Below are 22904 nucleotides of genomic sequence, written 5' to 3' on the forward strand. Positions count from 1 at the left end.
GCTGTGAGGCTATTCAGCGAGGGAATTAGAAGGTCCAAGGCCCAGCTAGAAATTAATCTGTCCTCCATGGTAAGGGACAATAAGAAAAGCTTCTATAAATATATTAACAACAAAAAGAAAGACCAGGTAGACCCTTCATCCCCTGTTAGATGCAGGAGGAAACACAGTGACAAATGATGAGAAAAAGGCTGAGGTGCTTAATGACTTCTTTGCCTCAGTCTTCTGTAACAAGACCAGTTATGTTGAGGGAATCTAACTCCCTAAGCTAGGTGACAGGGACTAGGAGCAGAGCAATCCCCGCACAATCCAGAAGGAGATGGTCAGTGACCTGCTGCATCATGTAGATGTGCACAAATCTATGGGGCCAGGTGGGATGCACCCAAGAGTGCTGAAAGAGTTGGCAGGGGAGCTCACGCCACTTTCCATCATTTCTCAGCGGTCCTGGCTGACTGGGGAGGTACCAGCAGACTGGAAATCAGCCAATGTAACCCCATATACTAGATGGGATGAAAGGATGACCTGGGAAATTACAGGCCTGTTAGTCTGCCTTCAGTACCAGGGAAGCTGATTGGACAGATCACCCTGAGTACCATTATGCAGTACACGCAGGACACGCAGGTGATCAGGCCCAGTCAGCACAGGGTCATGAAGGGCAGGTCCTGTTTGACTAACCTTATCTCCTTCTATGACAGGGTGACCTCTTTATTGGATGAGGGAAGGCCTGTGGATGTTGTCTACCCTGACTTTAGCAAGGCCTTTGACAAGGTTTCCCACAGCTTTCTCCTAGAGAAACTGGCTGCTTGTGGCTGGGATGTGCACATGCTTTGCTGGATGAAAATTTGGTTGGATGCGAGGTCCAAAGAATTGTGTTCAGTGGAGTTAAATCCAGTTGGTGGCTGGTCACCAGTGGTGCTCCCCAGGGCCCAGTGCTGGGGCTGCTCCTGTTTAACGTCTTTATTGATGATTTGGATGAGGGGATAGAATGTACCCTCAGTAAGTCTGGAGATGACACTAAGTTGGAATGGAGTGTCAATCTGCCTTAGGACAGGGAGGCTCTGCAGAGGGATCTGGACAAGCTTGACCAATGGGTCAAGGCCAACTGTATGAGTTTCAATAACGCCACATGTTGGGTCCTACACTTTGGCCACAACAACCCCCTGCAGCGCTGCAGGCTTGGGGAGGAGTGGCTGGAGAGCTGCCCAGCAGGGAGGGATCTGGAGGTGTTGGCTGACAGCTGGCTGAAAATGAGCTGGCAGCATGCCCTGGTGACAAGTAAGCCAAGAGCACCCTTGCCTGCATCAGGAACAGTGAGACCAGCAGGACCAGGGAGGTGATCCTGCCCCTCTACTCAGCCTTGGTGAGGCTGCACCTCAAGCACTGTGTGCAGTTTTGGGCACTGCAGCATAGGAAGGATACTGAGGTGCCAGAGAGGGTGCAGAGAAGGACAACTAGGCTGATGAGGGGTCTAGAGAGCAGGTCTTATGAAAAGAGGCTGAGGGAGCTGGGGCTGTTCAACCTGCAGAAGAGGAGGCTGAGGGGAGAGCTCATTGCTCTCTACAGTTACCTGAAAGGAGGTTGTAGTGAGGTGAGTGTTGGGCCTCTTCTCCCTAGTGACTAGCAACAGAACAAGAGGAAATGGGGTCAAGTTGCACGAGGGGAGGTTCAGACTGGATATTAGGAAAAACTTCTTTACTGAAAGAGTGGTGAGGCGTTGGAACAGGCTGCTCAGGGTGGTGATGGAAGCACTGTCCCTGGTGGTGTTCAAAAAACAGGTGGACATGGTGGTTAGGGAGATGCTTTAGTCACTACAAGTTGTAGGGCAGATGGTTGAACTTGATGACCTTGAAGGTGTTTTTCAACCTTGATTATTCTGTGAAATGGCAGAGGGACTATGCAAGGCAGCTATGTAAAATTACTCTTCTGTTAAGAGGTCATCAAAATTAATCAAGTTTCTACCTGAGAGACCTCCTGTAATTCCCATGTCTCCAGATAAAAGAAAGATGTGCACATTAGAAACCCTACGTTGCTCAGTTTTGCATCACACTGTGTCAGCAGGGCCTGCCTGCAATGGGAAGTATACTCACCATCAGGTGAGTATTAGGGACAGTGTAATGGGCTGTGGCAGATCAATTAAGTCTTACATGGTAGTGTGAAAAAAGAGAGGAGGGTTCTAAAATTTTACTGGAGGTAGTGTCCATTCTATAGGTTAGGTAGGTTACCTCTGACAGTTTATTCCTGGTTCAGGACAATTCAAAGAAAGAATCGAGCTCTTTAGCTACGAACATAAGAGACTTTTCAACAGACAAATGCTATCTGAGTCTCTCAACTACCTATTATTTTAACTTTTCAACAAAGATTATGGAAATCAGCATTTTTAAGGAAAGATCAAATCACAGAATGGTTTGAGTTGGAAAAGACCTTAAAGATCATCCAGCTCCAATGCTTCCTGCCATTTATTAGTGATTGCTTATCACTAATAAATCAGAATACTACAAAGCATTCATGTATTAGTTTAGGTATATTCAATTTATTTTCAAATGAAAGAGTTTTTTCAAAAAAGCAACTAGGAATGGTAATAACTATGATGAGGGATTTGGTGGACTTATTTAGGAATGTAAAATTATATTTAAGGATGCTCTTAATCACATAACGTAATTCATACTTGTTTTTAAAGAGAAACTCCGTTGAAATAACTTCCTTCTTTTGTCTTTGCAAAGACAATATATATATTCCAAAGAACTGGTAAATACTAGTAAAACTTATTTCTGTCTGCCAAGCCAAGAAACAGCAAAATACATGTACAAGTGTAACAATCAGTAGTTGACACCAGCTCAAATTTCCTCTGAGATGTTTACATATATAAAAATCCCAAGAAAAAGGATGCCTCAAAAGTTACCTTCCAGCTTGTATTTCAGTAAAATAAAGAAAACCACAGCATCCTTAGAAACAACATCTACATTGCAGATTTTGATAGTCCTAAGAGCTTGGCTGTGAATTAAAACCAAGCACAGGAAACTCATATGGTTTCATGCCCGTTCTGCCAAAACATTACACATTACACCACTTCAGCACTAACCGTGGACAGACCCAGAATGCACTGGCAAAACTAGGTAGCCTTTGTAAACTATCCTTCAGAAAAATAAATTTCTATCAACACTTTAAAAAAAAACACCAAAAACTAAAGCAAATTAGTAAGTACATGTCTCATCTGAGTAAGTACAAGCCCTGCTTCAAAACCAGAGCTTATTTTAGCAACCAGCACAGCCAAACTTAATAACTTAGTTATTCTTTTATGGAGACATCAATGATTACATTTGAATGTGCCACTTAAAGACATCATGCCTAAGTGAAATTTCTTGGCACAGTTTCAGCAAGTTAATTCGATTCAATTTTGAAGACTCATTAAACAATGTAATGTAATTAGTCAGAGACTGTATGAAATTTGTAATTAAGAACAAATATAAGAAAAAAAATATTGAAGTCCAGCCATAAAAAAAAAAAATCAGTGAGAGTCCACAGGGTAGCTTTAGATCAACATAAACCTGGAACTAAATGAACAACACTGATTAGTACCGGTCTTTCTGACTGGACAAGCACTTACTTTTTAATTGACCACTTCTTACTGAGATGCCCATAAATTCAATTTTTTAAAAAGTGTCACTTGGAGTACTGTGTGCAGTTTTGAGCTCCACAACACAAGATGGATATAAAAATATTTGAATGTATCCAAAGAAAGGCAACACAGATGGTGAAAGGACTAGAGGACATGACTTTGGAGGTGGAACTGATAGTAGATTTATTCATCCTGAAGATGAGGAGACTGAGGGATGACCTCGTTGCTGACTACAGCTTCCTCATGAGGGTAAGTGGAGAGGGAGATGCTAATTATCGCTGGTGGCTAGCATGAATGGCTCAAAGCTGTGTCAGGGTAAGTTCAGACTGCATAGTATCATTCAACAAAAGGGTGGTGAAGCACTGGAAAAAGCTTCTAGGGAAAGTGGTCATGGCCTCGAGCCTTTCAGTGTTGAAGAAGTGTTTGGCTAATGCTCTTAAACATCTCATTTAACTTTTAGGTTGCCTTGTGTGGAGTCAGGAGTTGAACTCAATGACCTTTGTGAGTCCCTTGCAACTCAGAATTTTATGATTATATGTTCTGTTTAAATACTCGCTCCCCATAGAAGTATTTCATGATAGATGTCTTCAGTTTTAAAGCAATTCACATAACCTATACTTCACCTAAAGACAGATGACAGTACAGAGTGCATACACAACAATCTGTTTGTGTGCACATATGCAGACAAGAAATGGCCCAGTCAGCTGAACACAAAGCACAAGTTGCAGGGAAGACACTCCCTGCAGGTCTTACAGTACCTATATATTACACTGTACCACAAAAAAAACCCAAACAAAAATCAGGAATGGTGCTTTATGGAAATCTGATGTTTTCCCTGTAGTATTGGAAGTTTTAAAGCTCTTCCTCATAGGTTACCAAGCTTGATAATTTCTCATAATTTTGTATATTCACCTACAGCGTCCTATAATTTTTAAAGATTACACAGATTTACAAAAAGTTGGATTTGTTCCTAAACAGGAGTTACACTGTTTCAGGCTTGAAGACTCAGGCAGTCCATTTGCATACAAATCAAACTGTCCGCCCAAAACTTACTGTTTATTCCCACTGTAATAGCTCTTCTAATAAAAGATATGCTCCCTTCCCTCAAGTATCGCCAGAAATTTTTAGAGGAAGACTAAAATGCAAAATCATCATTACCACAGATTTACAGAATGGCTAAGGTTGCAAGGGACGTCTTGAGACCATCTAGTCCAAATACCCTGCTCAAACAGTGCCAGATAGAGCAAGCTGCCCACAACTCTGCCCAGCTGGGTTTTAAATACCTCCAAGGACAGAGGCCATTACATTTCTGAGCAAATGGTTACAGTATATGATCATCTTCACAGTAAAAATGCTTTTTCTTGTGTTCAGGTGGAATTTCATGCACTTTAATTTAAGTCCATTGTCTCTTGTCCTTTCACTTAATACCACTGTGAAGCATCTGGCTCCATATTCGTCACCCCTCCCATCAGGTATTTGTACACAGCACTAACATCACCCTGACTTTTCCAGTGTGAACAGCTTGAGCTCTCTCAGCTTCACCTCATATAAGGGATGCTCCAATTCCTTAATCATCTTGATTGTCCTGTGCTGGACTCACTCCAGAATGTCAATGTCTTCTTTGTACAGGGGAGCCCAGAACTGGACACAGAACTCCAGGTGTGGCCTCACCAGTGCTGAGCAGATTGGAAGATACACTTCCCTTGACAAACTGGCAACACTCTTCCTAATGCAGTCTAGGATACTGATGGCCTTCCTTGCAGAGGGTGCATTGCTGACTCATGGTCTCCTTACAGTTCACCAAGGACCCCAAGATCCCTGTCTGCAGACCTGCTTCCAAGCTAGTTAGCCCCCATGTATACTGATGCACTGTGCTATGTTTTTTGTCTTTTTATGCTATTGTCCAAATTCAGAGCATCCACATTTTGAACAGAACATGAAGTTTTAGCTAGCCCGTTTCAATATGAGAGGAGAAATATAAAAGTAGGGAAAGAAATAAACTTCACCATAAGTAGTTTCATCATCCCAGAATCACAGAATGGTTTGGTTTGGAAGGGACCTCAAAGATTATCTAGTTTCAACCCCCCTGCCTAATGTCTGAAGTAAATCTATCCTCTTCCAATTTAAAACCACTACTCCTTGGCCTATCACTACGTGCCCTTGTATAAAGTCTCTCCCCAGCCTTCCTGTAGGCCCCCTCAGGTACTGGACGGCTGCTATAAAGTCCTCCCGGGGCCTTCTCCAGGCACAACCTCAACTCTCTCAGCCTGTCTTCAAAGGAGAGGTGCTCCAGCATCTTCATGGCCCTCTTCTGGACTCAGTCTAACATCTCTATGCCGTTCTCAGGCTGGGGGTCCCAGAGCTGGACACAGTACTCCAGGTGGGGGTCTCATGAGAGCGGAGGGGAAAAATCACCCCTCTCAACCCGCTGGCCATGCTGCTTTTGATGCAGCCCAGGTTATGGTTGGCTTTCTGGGCTGCAACCACACATTGCCAACTCGTGTTGAGCTTTCCATCAACCAATACCCCCAAGTCTTTCTCAGGGTTTCTCTCATCCTAAGAGAAGTATGGATTTTGGATAAGGAGACCAACTGTATTACAAGCTTTCACTTTCCTGTTCATTCTTACAGTAGGCTACTCAATGCTTCATAGCAACTCCCTGCTATCTTCAGTTTAATGATGCACTGTACCATGTATGACCCAGTTGTCATTGTGAAAGCAAAAAAAACCCAAATACTACATTCAACAGCAATTACAGCAACTAAAAGAAAAAAAATAATCCATTAATGGCTATTAAATACAAATACCACCTGTCCCTTCCAGGTACACAGGGCTAGGAAACTAGAAAGGTATATCAATGTGAATAATCCTTCCACAGTTACCTTGTTTCTGTCTCTTACTATCTCTCAATAACTGTTCATTGACAAAATATCCTGGAGGGGCTGCACATCTGCTGTGACCTAAAACTGTTATTCCTCAATTTCAGCTGCTTCCCCTGATCTACCCTGAGAGCAGAAATGTCTTTCATATTTAAATTCTCAAAATCATACACTCTCTCTGTCCATTAAATTAGAGGGTAAAAGCCCGTTTCCATCTTCATATTACACAAGCAGAATGCAAAACTTACCTGACATGGTTCTTGGTAACACAGTATGTATTATCATAACAATGAATGAACTCCAGAACTTAATGCTATTTCACAATATCTGTGTTACCTTAAGTATGATAAAGCAAATGTAAAAATTGTGTACCATCCAGACTCATCTACTGCTTTTCAGTAAAGCCATTTTTAGCTCAGTATACCTATTTAGGACCCCTTATTCCAATACATACACACTGTATGAGGTTTTAGGACCAGAACTGACTCACAGTCTGACAGCATGGAAGATAAACAGACAGGAAGACATTTGTCTGCACTAGCTTCTCTTCAGTGAAACTATCAGTCTCTGCTCTATGAGCCATGTCCCAGGCTACTCCACATCCCACAAGACCGCTGTGGACCTATTTTTAACCCCTCAAAAAATAAAATTATAAAACTTTTCCATCATGATAGCCAGGATACTAATAACAGAGAAGAGACAGAGGATGCTACTTAGGGTATAGGCTAATGATCATTTTATTCTGAAATTAACATCAGGGTGCTGCAAAAGTAAAGATTTGTATTTTCTTCTTCAGCCCAGCCACAAAAGCCCAGGATTCTTCCCGGCAGAACTCTAAGTACTCTATAAACAATGAAGTGAGTGACCCCAGAGTGACACTGATTACCTGAGAAGTCTAGCCAGGCTGCAAGAAAATCAAGAGACATTATGAAAACAAAAAATACAATTAATGAATCCGGCAACTTGTAGTTGTAATTACATGCTGAAGACACAATTACATAAGGGCTCATCTATCGTTAAACGCTTGCATTACGTGACAAATCATTAAACGTGAGGCTGGAATACAGATCTTAGAAGGCTATTCCCTCTCTTCCTCCTCAGCAGCCACACACAATAAAACTAACATTCACCTGGACCTGCATCGTAAAACCCAGTAGGGAAAAACAAACCAAGGACAAGAATCTTTTCCTGCGCTTGTGGCATCCAAGCCCCCGGCAGGCTGGGCTCCTCAGCCGCTCCCCACCCCGCAGCCCGAGCCCAGCTTCCTCCGGACCGGGCGGCAGCCGCTCCGGGCCGCACCGCCCGCGGGGCTGTCGCCCGCCCGCTGCCGGGCTCCACGGGCACGGGTGGGCAGAGAGCAGCAACTTCTCCAGAAACAAACCGGCTCTTCCCACTCTCCCCTGCCACTTCCGTCCGTTTAGCCACCTTCTGGAAGCCGGCAGGATCCCCCCCCGGCGCGGCCCCCCCGGCACGCCCGCGGCGAGGCGAGCCCAGCCGTGCTGAGCCCACCGGGTGCGAGGCCGACCCGGCCGGGCGGGCCGGCAACAGGTGCTGCCGCAGCCCAAGCCCCCCGCCCCGCTCCCGCTCCCGCCCGGCCGCGGCCCCCGCCCCGCAGCAGCCCCGCGGGGCGACGGCCGCTCCTCCCCGCACGCCCAGGCCACCCCTGGGCCCCCGCCCGGCGCTCCCCGCGGGCAGCGCCCGCACTCACCCGCGCCGGGCCGCGCCTCCGCCATGCCGCCCCGCCGCCCGCCCGGCCCGCCCGCCGCGCAGGCGCCCGGCCCCGCGCAGCCGCAGCGGAGCGCCGCGCTGGGCAGCAGGGGCGGGAAGGGGCGGGAAGGGGCAGGTGGCGGTGGGAGGGGGCGCGGGGCGGGGCGGTGCTCCCGCTGGCCATGGGGTGGCCACGGGGCGATGGGTGCAAACTGGAGCGTGGGAGGCCCCATGTAACTGTCAGGAAGAACTTCTTTCCTGCGAGAGTGACAGAGCCCTGGGACACGCTGCCCAGAGGTTGTGGAGTCTCCTTCTCTGGAGACATTCAAAACCTGCCTGGACGCCTTCCTGTGTGATGTACTCTAGGTGACCCTGCTCTGGCAGGGGGCTTGGACTAGATGATCTTTCGAGGTCCCTTCCAACCCCTGGGATTCTGTGATTCTGTTTGGAGGCAGCTGTTAAAAGATGGTTTGAAAAGGCAGGTATTGGGTAGTCTAGAAGAGGAACACAATAAAAATAGCAAATGGAAGAGAATAAATAAAAGTCAGGCCCTGTGTAGTCATGGTACTAGATCCAGAGCTGTTACAATGAAGTGAGCAGCACTGCATTGATGTTGTCAAATGGAGGGAATTCTTTAGACCAAACACAAATGATCTTTAGAATCCGCTGTGAGTTATGAACCTTAGCAGAGCTTTAGAAAATGGATGATCTTTCGAGGTCCCTTCCAACCCCTAAGATTCTGCGATCTGCCTGACAACTGCCTTGCCTGCCATGGCCTTTCTCGGGGACGGGCTTGCTGCACTGGTTGCATTTCAGAGCCCACCTGAGCAGGTCAGGAGCAGGAGGGTGGGTACCAGACAGGTCATCTCACCATCTCAGTGCTTAAGAGAGGTGCTTTCTCTAGGCGTAGGGCAGAAACCACGGATGCATGAGGCTACCTGTCGTGCCTTTCATGCACTGCTCTGGGGATGTGGCAGAACCACTCACATTGGCAATGAGTGCTGAAACTCAAGCTTCTGTTGGAAAGCCCACACGGATTCCCATGCTACAGCTGGTGCTGCAGATAAATTTTGCGCCTCAGCTACAAATACTCCATAGAACTGCACGCTTTGTCATACTGCAGGTTTCAGCACCAGTGTTTAACCATTGTATGATTCACACCTCCCTGCAGAGGTTTGCAGTGCCATGGTTACAGTATATCTATGGAACAGTTCTACGCTTCTCCTGCTGCAGTGTGGCTCTAGAGTCCTTACAGGGCTGCTGATCTTTTCAGACACTGCAGAGGAAGTTCACAGTTCCACCACAACTGCAGCTCTGGAGAATGGCACCTCAGGAGCAGTGCTGCACAGACTCTGTATTCTGCCCTCCACACACTAGAGAAATCTCAGATCAAATGTCCATTTGCTGCATAGTTCTTCCCTCCCAAGGGGGCAAATTTAATCACTCCAAAGCCCCTAAAGAATCACTGGCTTATTGCAGAACGAAACCCTAGCTGTTGAAATGCTCACCCAGACTCCTGCCACTGCTGCAAAGGAAGCCTGCAAGCCAGTATAGCAACTGCCATAGAGATGCATGGATTTGAGTGTGTTTGAAGTGCTTTGCTGTATATAGACATTGTGACCATCTGAGGTTGCAAAGAAATGTACGTGGCAGTGGCATCTCTTTCAATGTGATGCGTGGTTTTCCTGCTGCTGTCAAGAAAACTGCAAGAGTCTTCTCTGTCACTACTGTGGAGATGTGACCATATCATTCACAAAGTTTTAACGCTGCTATACACAAACGTCACAGCATTACTACTTCAGTATAAACATTTTTTTGCTACCACCAAAAACAAGGTGGTATAGAAAGCACTACAGGCATTTGCATCTGTATGTGCTGCTGCAGAAAGACAAGTCTATACAGCATCATTAGGTCTATACAGCTTCTTTGTCCCTCCTTTTCCCTTTTTATCTAAATAGTTCTTTTTTTTTTCCCTTTCTTGTCTTCAATTTGGCAGTCCTATCCATTCCTGATAGCCTAACATAATTCCCCAGCATTTCTGTACAGGCATGCGATTTTATTCTCTTTCACCTGGAAAAAATAGTCTTTTTATCTTTTCCTTGTAGTGTCTCCCTTTCAGTGCAGGGAAAGGGGCAAGGCTCTCCTCACTATATCATACACCCTCCCGTAAAACATTTTTTGTTTCTAGTTTGTCATGCCTGACTATTTATCTCCCCATCCTTTTACCATTTATCACACGTGTATTTTTCCAGTGGCTGCTTTTTTTCATCTGACCAGTATAATAATCAGGAAGCAGCAGGAACAGACTGCTCCATATGGAAAATAGACCTGAGAGCAGAGAGTCAGCAAATTCCATAATACCTGAGCAAGCAGAACAGAGCAGGTTCACCAACACTCCAAGCAACAGGTCAGGTTGCCAGGCAAGCCTGGAGTGATAGGGCAGCTCAAGTCAGAAATCAAGTCAGTGGATAAGGATCAGAGAGGACAGGCACAAGCAAACCTGAAAACTGCTTCAGGCAGACACTAAGGAGAGCTTGGATTTTAAAGCAGAATGTGAAAGAATGAGGGGCAGGCACTCACTGCAGCTTCTCAAGGCCTGACAGCTACTTATAAAAGTTGGCACTGAGCCTACCTAGACAATACCACAAGGGTGATGGGAAGGGACATGGGGGCAGATGTACTCAGGGCCCTTACAGTCACAAATCTCCTGTATGCAGCAGGGATGCTGGTAAATAAGGGAGAGCTAAGATAAGGTAGGGAAGCAGAAGGAAGGGAATCGCTAGCTGTAACATTCAGTGCCAGCATGCCAAGGAAGATAAATATGCTAATAGAAATATATTCACTCCTGACCTGGCATCACAATATAGCCATTTTTAAGGACCAGTCAAGCCCAAGGTGCCCTCAGGGACTGCTCAGGAGATGCCTTGACATGAAGAGAGCAAGGCTGCCATGATGCTGAGACTCTGGAGAAGAGGGCAACGTGGACTATAGGCAGTCTACTGCATGTCTAGCTGGTCAGCATGACTCTCCTGCATACACATACCACCTTTTTTTGCAAAAGATTTCCTGGAGCTTCTGATTTTTAAAGAAGATGTTCCTAGATATTTCCAAATGCCACTGGGGTTACAAAATCCCTGCAGTCAAAAGCAGTAGTTTAATACCTACTGTGTAGCCCTCCAGAAGGCAAGTGAAGTTATAAGATGCTGTGGGCACAGTCCATTGCAGCACAGTTATATTCTGTCTCTCTTATCCTTTCCTTCCTTACATAAAGCACTTACAGACCATCAAGAAATGTCCATAAAGCTCATAATATGAGCTTTCATTTTAATTTTTTTTTAAAAAGGGAAGCATTTAAAAAAGAAGAAGCTTGTTAAAAATGCAGAGGCAGCTAAAATAATTTTGTCTTTGAGGGTTACATGGAGACTTTAAGGATTCCATACTGGAGGCTCAGGGCAGGTACATACACGGGGAAAAAGGAACCTGCCATGACTAAGCAGCAGGGACAAGGGGACCTGTTGCTGCAGACAGATTTCCAGAAGCATCCTTCCAAAAGCTAGATTTGGGCTAAAACTGAAAATAGAATCTGAACTTGAGACAGATGAAAGTAAGCAACACCATGAGACAGGACAAAAGGTTTTGAGGAACAACTTGCATGAAGCATGAAAACTAATGATAAACACCTTTTCAAACACTTCAGCTCTGAAAGCATGCCAGTCTGCAGCACTGGGAAAATGAGAAACTTAAAGGAACAAAAAAAGTCCATATATATATCAGGGAATCTGAATTAATTCTTTACATCTGTGTTCACTACAGAACAACTAGATGAGATTACCAAGCCAACTCTTCTGCTTTATGGGGTGACTCATGAGTAGTTGCATCTTGAAAGAGTCGGTCAAACAGGCTATGAAACACATAAGCAAAATAAATAGTAACAAATAACAAGAACCAGATGGTATATAAGCAGCAATTCAAAAAGAATTCAAGGGCAAAGTACAAACTGTCCCATACACCCTCTAGTGTAAAACTGCAGGAGACAGGGATGCGTCAGCTGTAACATCAATTTTTTAAAACAATGCCATAGGAAATACAGAAAAGTACAGGCCTGATGTCTGTAGCAGGCAATTTAATAGAAACTGTAAGATCAGAATTAGTAAGCATATGGATAAAGATGCTGTAATAGGGATGAGTCAAAACAGCTTTTGTAAAGAGAACTGCCTCTCAATCCTACAGAAACATTTAAAAGTGTCTACATTTAGCCCATATTTGGACTCTGTCTGGTGCAGCTCTTATCAACTGATGTCCCTTACCCAGCTGAGAAGGGGAAATCTGAAAAAAACCCTGATGGTTGAAATGAAAACGCATTTACTGAAATAATAAAACTAATACCAACATAAAGTATACAAGCTTACACTTGGCCTATTCCTCAGGAGCAACAGGTGGAGGTGGAATAACCCCAGGAAAAGAACCTCCTTATTCTTAGCAAACTTTCTCCTTTTCTAATGAGATTGAGGTAAGTGGTATGGGATACACCTGTTAGTCAGCTTGGTTCAACTGCCCTGACTTCAACTACCAGCTTACCTGGGGCTACTAATGGCCTGTCTGTCATGGCTGGCCTATTATTCTTGCCTTTTTCTGATGATCGATGGACTGTTGATGAAGCCTGTTATTGTCAACAACCCTGCTTGGGTACTGTAAAGACTGCACTGGCCTATTTTCCCCTGAAGAGCAGTCCCCACACCTGCCTGAGAGGTCAAGCTGAGCACCTCAGGGCGCTCACCACAGGCCAGGCCCTCAGATTGTGCAGGAGCTAGTTAGCCACAAGGGCTCTTCACAGCTCAAGGCCCAAATGGTTCCCTACCGCTCCAAGCTAATCCCCAAACTCTGACCAGGAAGCAGAGATAGGTCACAGCCCTGCAGGATTCTATAACATCCCCTGTGCCCTGAGTGATCCCTGCCCCCAGCTTTGCCAAACCCTCTTCACTGGGTATCAGGTGAGGGTTCAGGGATCTATAAGCACACATGACTAATCTTTACAGCCAGGGCAATAGATACTAACTGCTCTGCAGCCATACTCTCTTGGCTTTCAGGGTAGCCCTGCATTGAGTCACCTGTATATGAAATGCAATGATTGTTTTCCAAAACCGTACAGATGGCCTCACTCTTCCTATAGCATGTTTTACGATGCCATGGCCTCCCAGACCGCACACTTAGTGACCAAGGGTCCCATTGCCAGCCAGATTTTTAAAGGAAGGAGCTTATGGGCCTTCTTCAACTGCAAACCTGCCTCTCCTTCTTGTACAATCTGCCAGACAAGTCATCAAGACTGAACATCAATCCAATCCTGAATCAATATCTCCAGTGTTACAGTAACTTTCTCCAAAGATGAGAGGGTCACCACCTTCCTGTTGGTAGCATTTTCCCGTATTAACAACATTAATGTATTTACACAGCAGAGCCCATTCTTTGCTTACTTTGGATTCCTCCTGTGAAGTCATCCAGCCACACCAGCTGCTTCATGCATACTTGCAAGTTGGAGATCTGCTCACACAACTCTCACAGAGTTTTAACCCCCTCATAACTCAGCTGGACAAGGCCAAAAGGGCCTACAAAAGATGAGTCTTGGCTGGTTCTTGGCAGTTCTTCTGGTACCAGGTCTGCAGAGGAAAAAGTCTAACTCAGGTCTCCTCCAGCTCTGTTGCAAGCTGAAGGCTTGGAACACTAGTGTCTACAGGAAGGAAGAAGACAAGCAATGCTGTGCTGTACTGTGTATCTCCAGACAACACCAGGAAACATGTCTCTCCCAACATTCTTTCTCCACAAGGATATTTAAGATTGGAAACCACATGAGTCAGGATGAGGCTAGAGGCTGCCCTGATCAAGGTGGCAGGAGTGAAGATGATGGCTCTTCACCCATTTCCTGGAAAGGTTCCTTCAGGGAAAGGGGCAAGATCAAGAGCAGGCATTACCTTAGGAGCAGCTGGGACACAATTAAGACATACCATGGCATTGTGTGCTTTCAGGCCTACACTAGCAGAATTTCTCAATTTTCAACAGCCAACTCTTCTACCAGACGGAACATCTCAAGCCAGATAGACCTTTAGAAGATGTCTGTGCCTCTTTTTGTTCAAGCACTGCAGAGCAGCACAATCTCCTGCAGCCGCAGTTCAGGAAGGCCCAACTCAGTCAGCCACTCAGCACCAAAGCCAGCTGTGCTCTGTATGACTTGGCAGAGGAAAGACATGAGCAGTCTCAGCAGGAAGTGGAAGTGGACACATCCTGTGAGATTGCTAGTGTGAACATAAATTGTGGTTGCCTGCACATGCATTGGAGAGACTGAAATGGGGGAAAAAGACTGATTATGATGTCTGTGGAGAATGCAGCTGGGGAAGGGACCTGGGGGAAACGGGCAGAACTTGCCATCATATGGATGCAGATGGAGAGAGAAAGCAGAACTCTTTATTTATTTGATTTTTGGCTACAGTCTAGGTAGGCCAAAAGGCCTTTGCAGCCCTATCAACATGGCCACCACAAACCAGACACAGTTTATTTCTATCATGAGCTGGCCAAGACCTAATAGTCTTCCGACAGACATAAGAAGACTCCAGTGACTTCTTTTCTTTCCAGAGTGATGGGATTACAAAAGACAGTACCCCAGCAGGGAGTCTCAGGGATGACTTTTCACATGTTGAAATTCTGTACCCACTTCTGATTTCTGAGGTGCATAGCACAAGCTGATCCTGCCTTTCATCTTGGTGTCTCAGGTCCCAACACTGCTTTCTCTGATGAACAGTTTATGGAGGACAAGTTCTGAAGTCCCCACGCAAGCCTTTTACCCAGACAAGAAGAGGTGGCCTACAACAACTGTTCCCTTTTATGCATTGCTGAGCTACTGGACCAGCCCCACAGGGCTCCACAGAGCTTGCATCTTGTTTTGGAGCCTCCAGCAAGCAGCAGCTCTGCTGTCCTAGGTGGAATTAAGAGACAGGTATCCCCACAGGCCTAAGCATGTAGTGAAAGCTGTCTGGCATGAACACAAATTAGAAATGAGGTAGGAATGTCTATCACCTCCACACAGCATGTTGTGTTACCAAGGAACTAAACACTGATGACCAGTCTGCAGGTACAGAGAAAGTGTCATTTTAGAATCCATAGGGAGGAAAGGAAAGGGAGATATGCATGGCATACTAGAAAGATGTGCCAGCAATTAGGATCAAAGGCCTTTATGCTAAAGGACTCCTGGCAACTAACTTCTGATTTGCATGCAGCAGACACCCCATTTTGGAAGGAGAATAACTATATAAACATGAACTATACCTTGTTAAAAGGTTTCTGAGCATTCATAGTGCTATCTGAAAATCTTCATGGGTACTATTATATGCTGCTGAGAAGCCCAGTATGAGCACAATCTCCAATGCCCAGGCAAAATACAACATAGTTGGCCTACCATTCATATATTTCTCAGTTAACTACACCTCTAACCAGAACACAAGGCACTTGCTCTGCATGCATCTGTCACATGTGCAGCTGACATGCAGTAGATCTGTAAGCACTGAGTAGTCACATCTCTGTGATTTCTAGCCAGCCTTGCCTATTTTATGTAATTTAAAGCAAAAGACTATAAGAGGATTCTACCAATGTTGTGTCACCCAGTTTACTGCAAAGTTTAAGCTTTTTTTAAAAGAAAGATCTTAAAATTTCAACATGTTAGATTTCAAACAGATCCCTGTAAACAATATGCTCTCCATCCTCTACCACTTATCATTCAAATATCAGAGGCAAACAAGAATTCACTGCATGCAGTAAAAGTAGAGATGAAGACCATGCCAGATAATTTACCACCTGTATGTTCTCCCAGTAGTGAGAAGAGGCACTAAAAATGATACTTCAAGAATGATACAGAAAAAAGATCTTTGATGTCATGGTAACAGAACAAAGAACCAGAGCCCCTCTCAGAGCTATTTTCATAATCAGAAGAAACTGTACCTCTGAACTGATGAGCAGCCTGTGGCAAGAGAGCTGCTTTCCAACATCTGACAAATCAGAGAGGAAAAGAAAAAGAAAAATCTAGAAAAATGGTATTGCAGTACTGAAGACATATGCACAGTGCACTCAGAAAATAGGGCAAAGAAGGAGAAAGCCTGAGAAGGAATCTAAGAATATGACACATTATTTTCACCCTGAACTAGGGGTTGTCTTACCTAGATTTCTACACAATGTCCATAAGACTATAGGAAATAGAAGCTTTTTGTGTCCTGTAGTACATTCACTGAAAAAACTCCTCTATATTTATTAACAGGACTCTGAATACTATGCAGTGATATCCCAACAGACAAGTCTGCAATGCTGAGTGTACCGTTCAACTGGTGGTTTTGGATTTGTATTATGCTAGAGGAAAAACCTGAAAAAGCAGGTGAAAATAGAGCCATACAGAAGAGCAAAAAATAGTATATTCTGTCTAAAATTCCTTTGCTGTCAACTTATGCAACAGAAACTCATAATCCTGCGGAATGTGTGTGTGTGTACATATCTGTATAGAGAGTGATGGAGAGAAAGAGGAAAAATAGGAAGAAGGGAAGTTTGGATATACCAGACAGACAAAAGGTAAATGACTATCATTTTTGGTGTTCATCCAGATGGCAGCCTAATTAAATAGCAATCCTTATGGGTCAACACTGAGGCTGACACTAACATCTTCACTAATGACCCGGAAAAAGGGATAGAAGGAGCTTGAGCAAGTCTGAAGATGACAAAAAACTGCAGGGAGCAGATTATATGCTCAAAGGAAGGCTTGTCATTCAGACTGACCTTGACAAGTTGGAGGAATGGAGCACCAGAGGCCTCATAATATATACAGGGAGAGGCTGAAGTAACTGGGTTTGTCCAGCCAAGAGAAGAGATGACTAAAGGAGAGATCTGATTGCTATCTTGAACTACCTAAAGGGGATTGTAGAGAAAACTGAGCCAAGCTGTTCTGAGATGCACAGCTCAACAAGAAACAACAGACTCAAACTGAAACAGCAGAAATTCTGACTGGAGAGATCTTCTTGGAGATTTTAAAATATCACCTGGGCAGGACCTTGAGCAACCTGATTTAGCCTGCAGTTAAATTCACTTTAAGTAGATTGGACTGCAGACCTTCAGAGGTCCCTTGCAAACTGAATTTTTGCTGTGGTGCTGTAATATTATTTATAAAAACAACATTACAATATCCTCACCTGCTATTGTCTAAAAAAAAATAGCTGTTCAATTCTGTCTTAAATGAGGTGTTTCCTTACTATTGTTGCATCCTACGGTACTGGGGATAGGAAGCAAAAAAAGTGAAGATTGCACTTTCATACAGAAGGGTGTTTCTTTAGTAAGAAGAATGGGATCCTATTGTCTGCATTTCCATTCTGGAGATGTGAAGTACTTCAGAGACCTTGTACATGAAGTTATCAATAGGGGAAAGAATCTGAAACTGGCAAAAGTAGCTGAAATGAGATTTCACTGCATAGTACCTGGATAGATGGAAGTGGCACATCTCCATGGAGTAATATTACTAATTTCATATTTTTGTTCAACATCAAGTAAGACATTTGGATGCCAGTAAGCCTTTCAAAGAGCTTAATGTAGGCATAATATTAATTATACTACTGAAAATTCATATTGGTACAAGAACTGTAGGGGTGTAAAATTAAAGGAAAAAACCCAAAAGCAGTTGAGAGGAATATCAGGCCAAGGCACTTAATTTATATAAATCCTTAATAGTCAGTCCAATAATTATCAGCCTAATAATATTTCTTATATTTATTAATGGATTTAATTTTATAATATTTTTCACATAATCCAGATTAAATCCATGACAATAGAACTTTGAGAGAACACTAAGCATTGTCCATGGGGAACTGCAGCAGCATATGGAACTGAAACAGCATATAAAACTACTTGGATATTGCAGAGAATTTAGTGATAGCACCTCAGTGAGAGGGAATGGCTCCATATCCAGGCCATGTTAATAGAAACCTGTCAGAATGTTTAGACACTCAAGAAGGTGGCAGATAGGAACCTCAGTTGCAAAAGGAGACAAGCTGTCTGCAAAGTTAAAGAAACCGAGTTGGCATCATCCAAAGCACAAGTAAAATACATCTGGAATTTCTTAATCTGGAATTTAATTAATGTACATCCCCAATCAACTGTGTTTAAGAAAATGTGATCCACAATTCAGGGAACAGATGATTACTTCTAAAAGATGAAGTAAAACCTGCTCAGATTGCTTAACCTATTAGAGGCCAAAACAAAACAGGAGTGAGTCAGGAGAAGCCAAGAGTTTGTTTTTGTTCTTTGTAAACAGCGTAGGAGTACTCAGTTGGAAATGAGGAGGACTATTTAAGGTAACAGAAGCATTGACAGAAGAACAAAAATATATAAATTGGCTATGATTAAATTGAAACTGGAAGTTAACAATGGGCTTCTAACAGTCAGGGAGTGACATTCAGGACTAGCTCCCCATAAACACAGACAGAATAAGAAATGTAAATAGCTGATAAGTGCTCTAAGGGTTTACACGTGACTGCAAGATGCTTGACTCAAAGATTCAACTGATTTCTTCCATCTCCCATGTTACTAATTTCTCAGTTATATAAATACTACTTTAATGAACCTCACTGGTATTTACTGAATTATAAATATGTGCATAATTACATTAATATGTTTTCAAAGCCAGCTGAGACACCTAAATCAGACAAGACTTCTACAGAAAAGCTGCCTGGCAACAAAACTGGAGCTGCTCAGCCTCTCTGAAGGTAAAGTTACCTGGAGATGAACAATAAACAACAGAATTATGGGATTATCAATCAACTAACTAAAGGTGAAAATACCAAATATAGCTTTACACTGTTCAGACAAAAGTTCTGATTAAGCAGTTATGACTTTGTGTTATTTTACCTGTGTGGTTTACAGCCACCCTTCCTTCTTCTTCTAGAACATGGAAAAAATTACAGACTTAGACGAAACAATTTAAAACATAGTTCCCTGTTCTGGAAAAGGAACAGGTCCAGAGAGTCACCATTTGATACCCCAGCCTGGACTTAGTACCAAAATAGATGTAATCTCCTTAAGACAGAAGAATCTATCATTGTAACAGAATCACACAGAATCACAGAATGGTAGGGGTTGGAAGGGACCTCTAGAGATCAAGTACAATCCCCCTGCCAGAGCAGGACCACCACTGAATCTAGGGCATGTCACACAGAAACACCTCCAGACAGATCTGGAAAGTCTCTTGAGAAGGAGACTCCACAACTTCTCTGGGCAACCCGATCCAGTGCTCTGTAACCCTCACAGTAAAGAAGTTCTTCCTCATGTTGAGGTGGAACTTCCTGTGCTTGAGTTTTAATCCATTGCCCCTTGAACTATCCACAGGGCATGACTAAAGAGAGACTGGCCCCTCCTTGACACTCACCCTTCAGATATTTATATGCATTAATAAGATCCCCTCTCAGTCTTCTCTTCTTTAGACTAAACAGCCCCAGGTCTCTCACCCTTTCCTCATAAGGCAGGTGTTCCAGTCCCTTAATCATCCTCATGGCCTCCATTGGACTCTCTCTAGTAAAGTCCTGTCCCTCTTGAACTGGGGAGCCCAGAACTGGACAAGTCAATCACTCACACATTCTTTTCACTGTGGAATCATTCAGTGGGACTAAATGAGCTGGATACCAGGACACATTTTTTATTTCAGGCCTGAGCTTTCATTCCCTGCCCAAGCAATGTCACAGGAGCACTAGTCTCCAGCTCTGTCACAGCTGTGCCTCGATCTGGCCATGGACTACATTTATCTGTACCTTGGCCCATAGACTTGTTTTCCCAGCTTGCCCTCAGACCTGCCTTGTCACCATGATCTGGACTCTTGGCTGAACCCTATCCTGACTGTTTTGTTATCTTGCTCTTCAGAGGGAGGTCAGTAATAAAATGCTGCCTTTTTCTGTATGCTCTACATAGTGTGTGAACAGAGACAAAATCAGGCCACACAGCTCAAATAGTGTGAGCCTACACAACTTTTTGTGTGTGCTGGTATGTTTTCCTTAGGACTTGGAACACATCACCTTAGCCTTAAGATACAGTAAGAAAGTATATTTTTCATAACTAATGTCACTAATATTGGCTAGGAAAAAGCTTGTACGTAAGAGTTACACCCCTTTATCCTACAAGAATATTTGTTTCCTTGTATTGTCTGCAAGCAGCAGAGTTTTAACTACTTTTCCCTGAAGACAATGTCAATTTCAATTACACTGAAAAGCTAAATTTTTAGCAGATTGTGACTGGAGGGTAATTTACAGAAGTCTTAGCCCCCTTTTACAAAGGATGCACATGTGCTCATATTACCATTAGATAACAGAAAAGTTAGATAATAGAAAAACTAGAAAATTAGAGGGGCCAAGGCTCAAGCACAACTTAACTTGGCCACTGTGGTTAAAGATAACAAGAAGAGGTTTTTTCAGTGTATCAATAGAAAAAGGAAGACTAAGGAAAATGCAGGCCCACTGATGAATGAGGTGAGTAGTGACACAGAGAAGGTGGAGTTACTGAATGCATCCATAGGCCCTGATGGGATGCACCCACAAGTGCTGAGGGAGCTGGCAGATGTTATTGCTGGGCCACTCCCCATCATCTTTGAAAGGTCATGGAGAACACCGTTTCCCACAGCATTCTCTTGGAGAAACTACCTGCTTGTGGCTATGACAGGTGTATGTTTCACAGGGTTTTGTTTTTTTCCCCTGACTTCCAGCAAAAGCTCTCTGTTCAGCCAGGTGGTTCTTCTTCCCTGCTGGCTTGTCTTTTAGCACATGGGGATGGCCTGCACTTGCAACTTTAAGACTTCTTCCTTGAAAACTGATTCTGTGCACAAAGGAAGCAATGTCTTCTTCCCAAATGTACTATCTTTGTCTGTGTTTTGGGAGTTTGGTAAAAATGGTCACAGTGAGACAATGACACCTTTGTGCTGTGAATGCCCACCTCATGTTGTTTGTGCAGAACTTCTTTGGAGTATCAGAATCTGATTCTTCTTAATTAATGAGAAGGGAGTGTTTACTTTATAAGTAACATAAGATAATTATTTTTATGTGCTGCTGGCTATTTTAGCTCTACTAAATACTCACAATAACCCCAAGGCATTATTTAATACTTTTTAAATAGCGCCACTCAGTGTTGATGAGTTTCACAGCTATCAACAGTGGCCAATTTTGTTTTATCATCAACAAAAGAGATCAAAGTCGCTGTGACTGACCTCATGGCACACAAGTCTTAGCCCTGTATAAGGATACTGTCAAACTCACAGGCCTTTTTAAAATCCAGAATTAGAGATACAATGAGGCTGAACTCTGGAATTCCAAGCCCTATCATCTCTCTTCTTCTTGGCATGATCAAGTTAAGTGCAATTATTTAAAAAAAGAGTGTATAATTTACATTATTATTTCATACTCTTAAAAAAAATTAAAATCTTGATTTTTTTAATGGAAATGCTTTTAATAACTAGTTTTTGTAGGGTGTGTTAAAATAGAGTTTTAAAATAATTTCGTCATGTCAAGGAATTGGAACTTAACATAAAAACTAACCTGGCCATACTGATTTACCTAAGCTTACTTGCCTAGTTCTGCGTGTATTCAGTGTAAAGCTTTGATGCTTACAAGCTTCTATAGAAGAAGCATAAACAACTAGAAAACGTGGGCATCTTCAATGTTAAAATAGAATTATGAAGACATTTTTGTTTAAGTACCAATAGTCACAAGAAACACTGAATTCTTCTGAAAACATCTTATCTATTAACTTCTTTCTGATAGAATCATAGAATACGCTGAGTTGGAAGGGACCCATCAGGATCATCGAGTCCAACTTAAAGAGACATTAAAAATCACCTGGATAGAGTTTGGTTTCTTTCTGCAGAACTCTTGCCCTTAACTATCTCACCTACGAAAGTGCCATGTTACCTTACCTAACCATGGCCCAAGCCTTTCAAATATAAAACAAGGAGTGCTCAGCTCCATTCCCTAGGAAATGCACTCACCCCAGAGTGAGTGACTGATTTCGCTGTTAGTGCTCTAATGAGTATTTTACTATACGGTTGTAAAGCTCCCAAAGTAGAAAGATTGACAAAGCTTGGAATACTCTGTTTGATCAGAGCACTTATACAGGAATTGAGTTACAAGATGTCTTATTCAAGGTCCAGTCACCCAGTTACACAGTGACTCCCCCCAGGAATATGTACAAACTACTAGGAAAAGGAGTGAAAAAGCCGTTTGCAGTACCTGGGTAAACCATGACCCGGAGAAAGTTTCAGGCAGAGTAAAAGCTGTGTAAGCAGCAAGAACCTTGCAAAGAGCACTCAGTAAATAAAGTGCAACAGCATGCGCTGAATGGAAATAAAAACTAATTCACACTGTGTGTGGCTATTTATCCTAAATGACTGCTGTGGAAATAATGCAACGGGACCAAATCTCCACAGCAACACGGGGTGAAGCATCTGTTGCTACCTTCGCTTCTGTCTCTGGGCGCTTGAGAGCATGGCCTGCGGCACATGAAGCCTTCTCCCACCTCACTCTCTCTGTGATGTGTAAGTGGTAGATGCAGGCAGCCAGGATGACAAGTGACGCTGAACACTGCCTTTAAACACCTCTTTATGAAAGCCTGGATGACACGGGAAGCGCGACCCGCCAGGCCCGGCCCGGCCCGGG

General features: G+C 43.6%; 1 protein-coding gene across 8 annotated transcripts in view; it reads right to left on the reverse strand.

Annotated features, from left to right (window-relative positions):
* Window positions 1-22649, reverse strand: part of NFX1 (nuclear transcription factor, X-box binding 1) — a 90762-nt gene extending 68113 nt beyond the window's left edge. For 6 of the 8 annotated variants that reach the window (XR_007888525.1, XM_051609731.1, XM_051609730.1 and 3 more), the window contains exon 1: window positions 8201-8235. Coding sequence is in view for 7 of the 8 variants with exons in the window: in XM_051609731.1 (XP_051465691.1) it covers window positions 8201-8225 (25 nt within the window). In the remaining variant the exon portion in view is untranslated. Of the gene's footprint in view, window positions 1-8200; window positions 8237-22478 lie in introns of those variants that run through there. The other 2 variants (XM_051609733.1, XM_051609732.1) reach the window with 2 other exon arrangements.
* Window positions 22650-22904: the final 255 nt, after the last annotated feature.

Source organism: Apus apus, chromosome 2 (assembly GCF_020740795.1).
Source record: "Apus apus isolate bApuApu2 chromosome 2, bApuApu2.pri.cur, whole genome shotgun sequence".
Lineage (NCBI taxonomy): Eukaryota > Metazoa > Chordata > Aves > Apodiformes > Apodidae > Apus > Apus apus.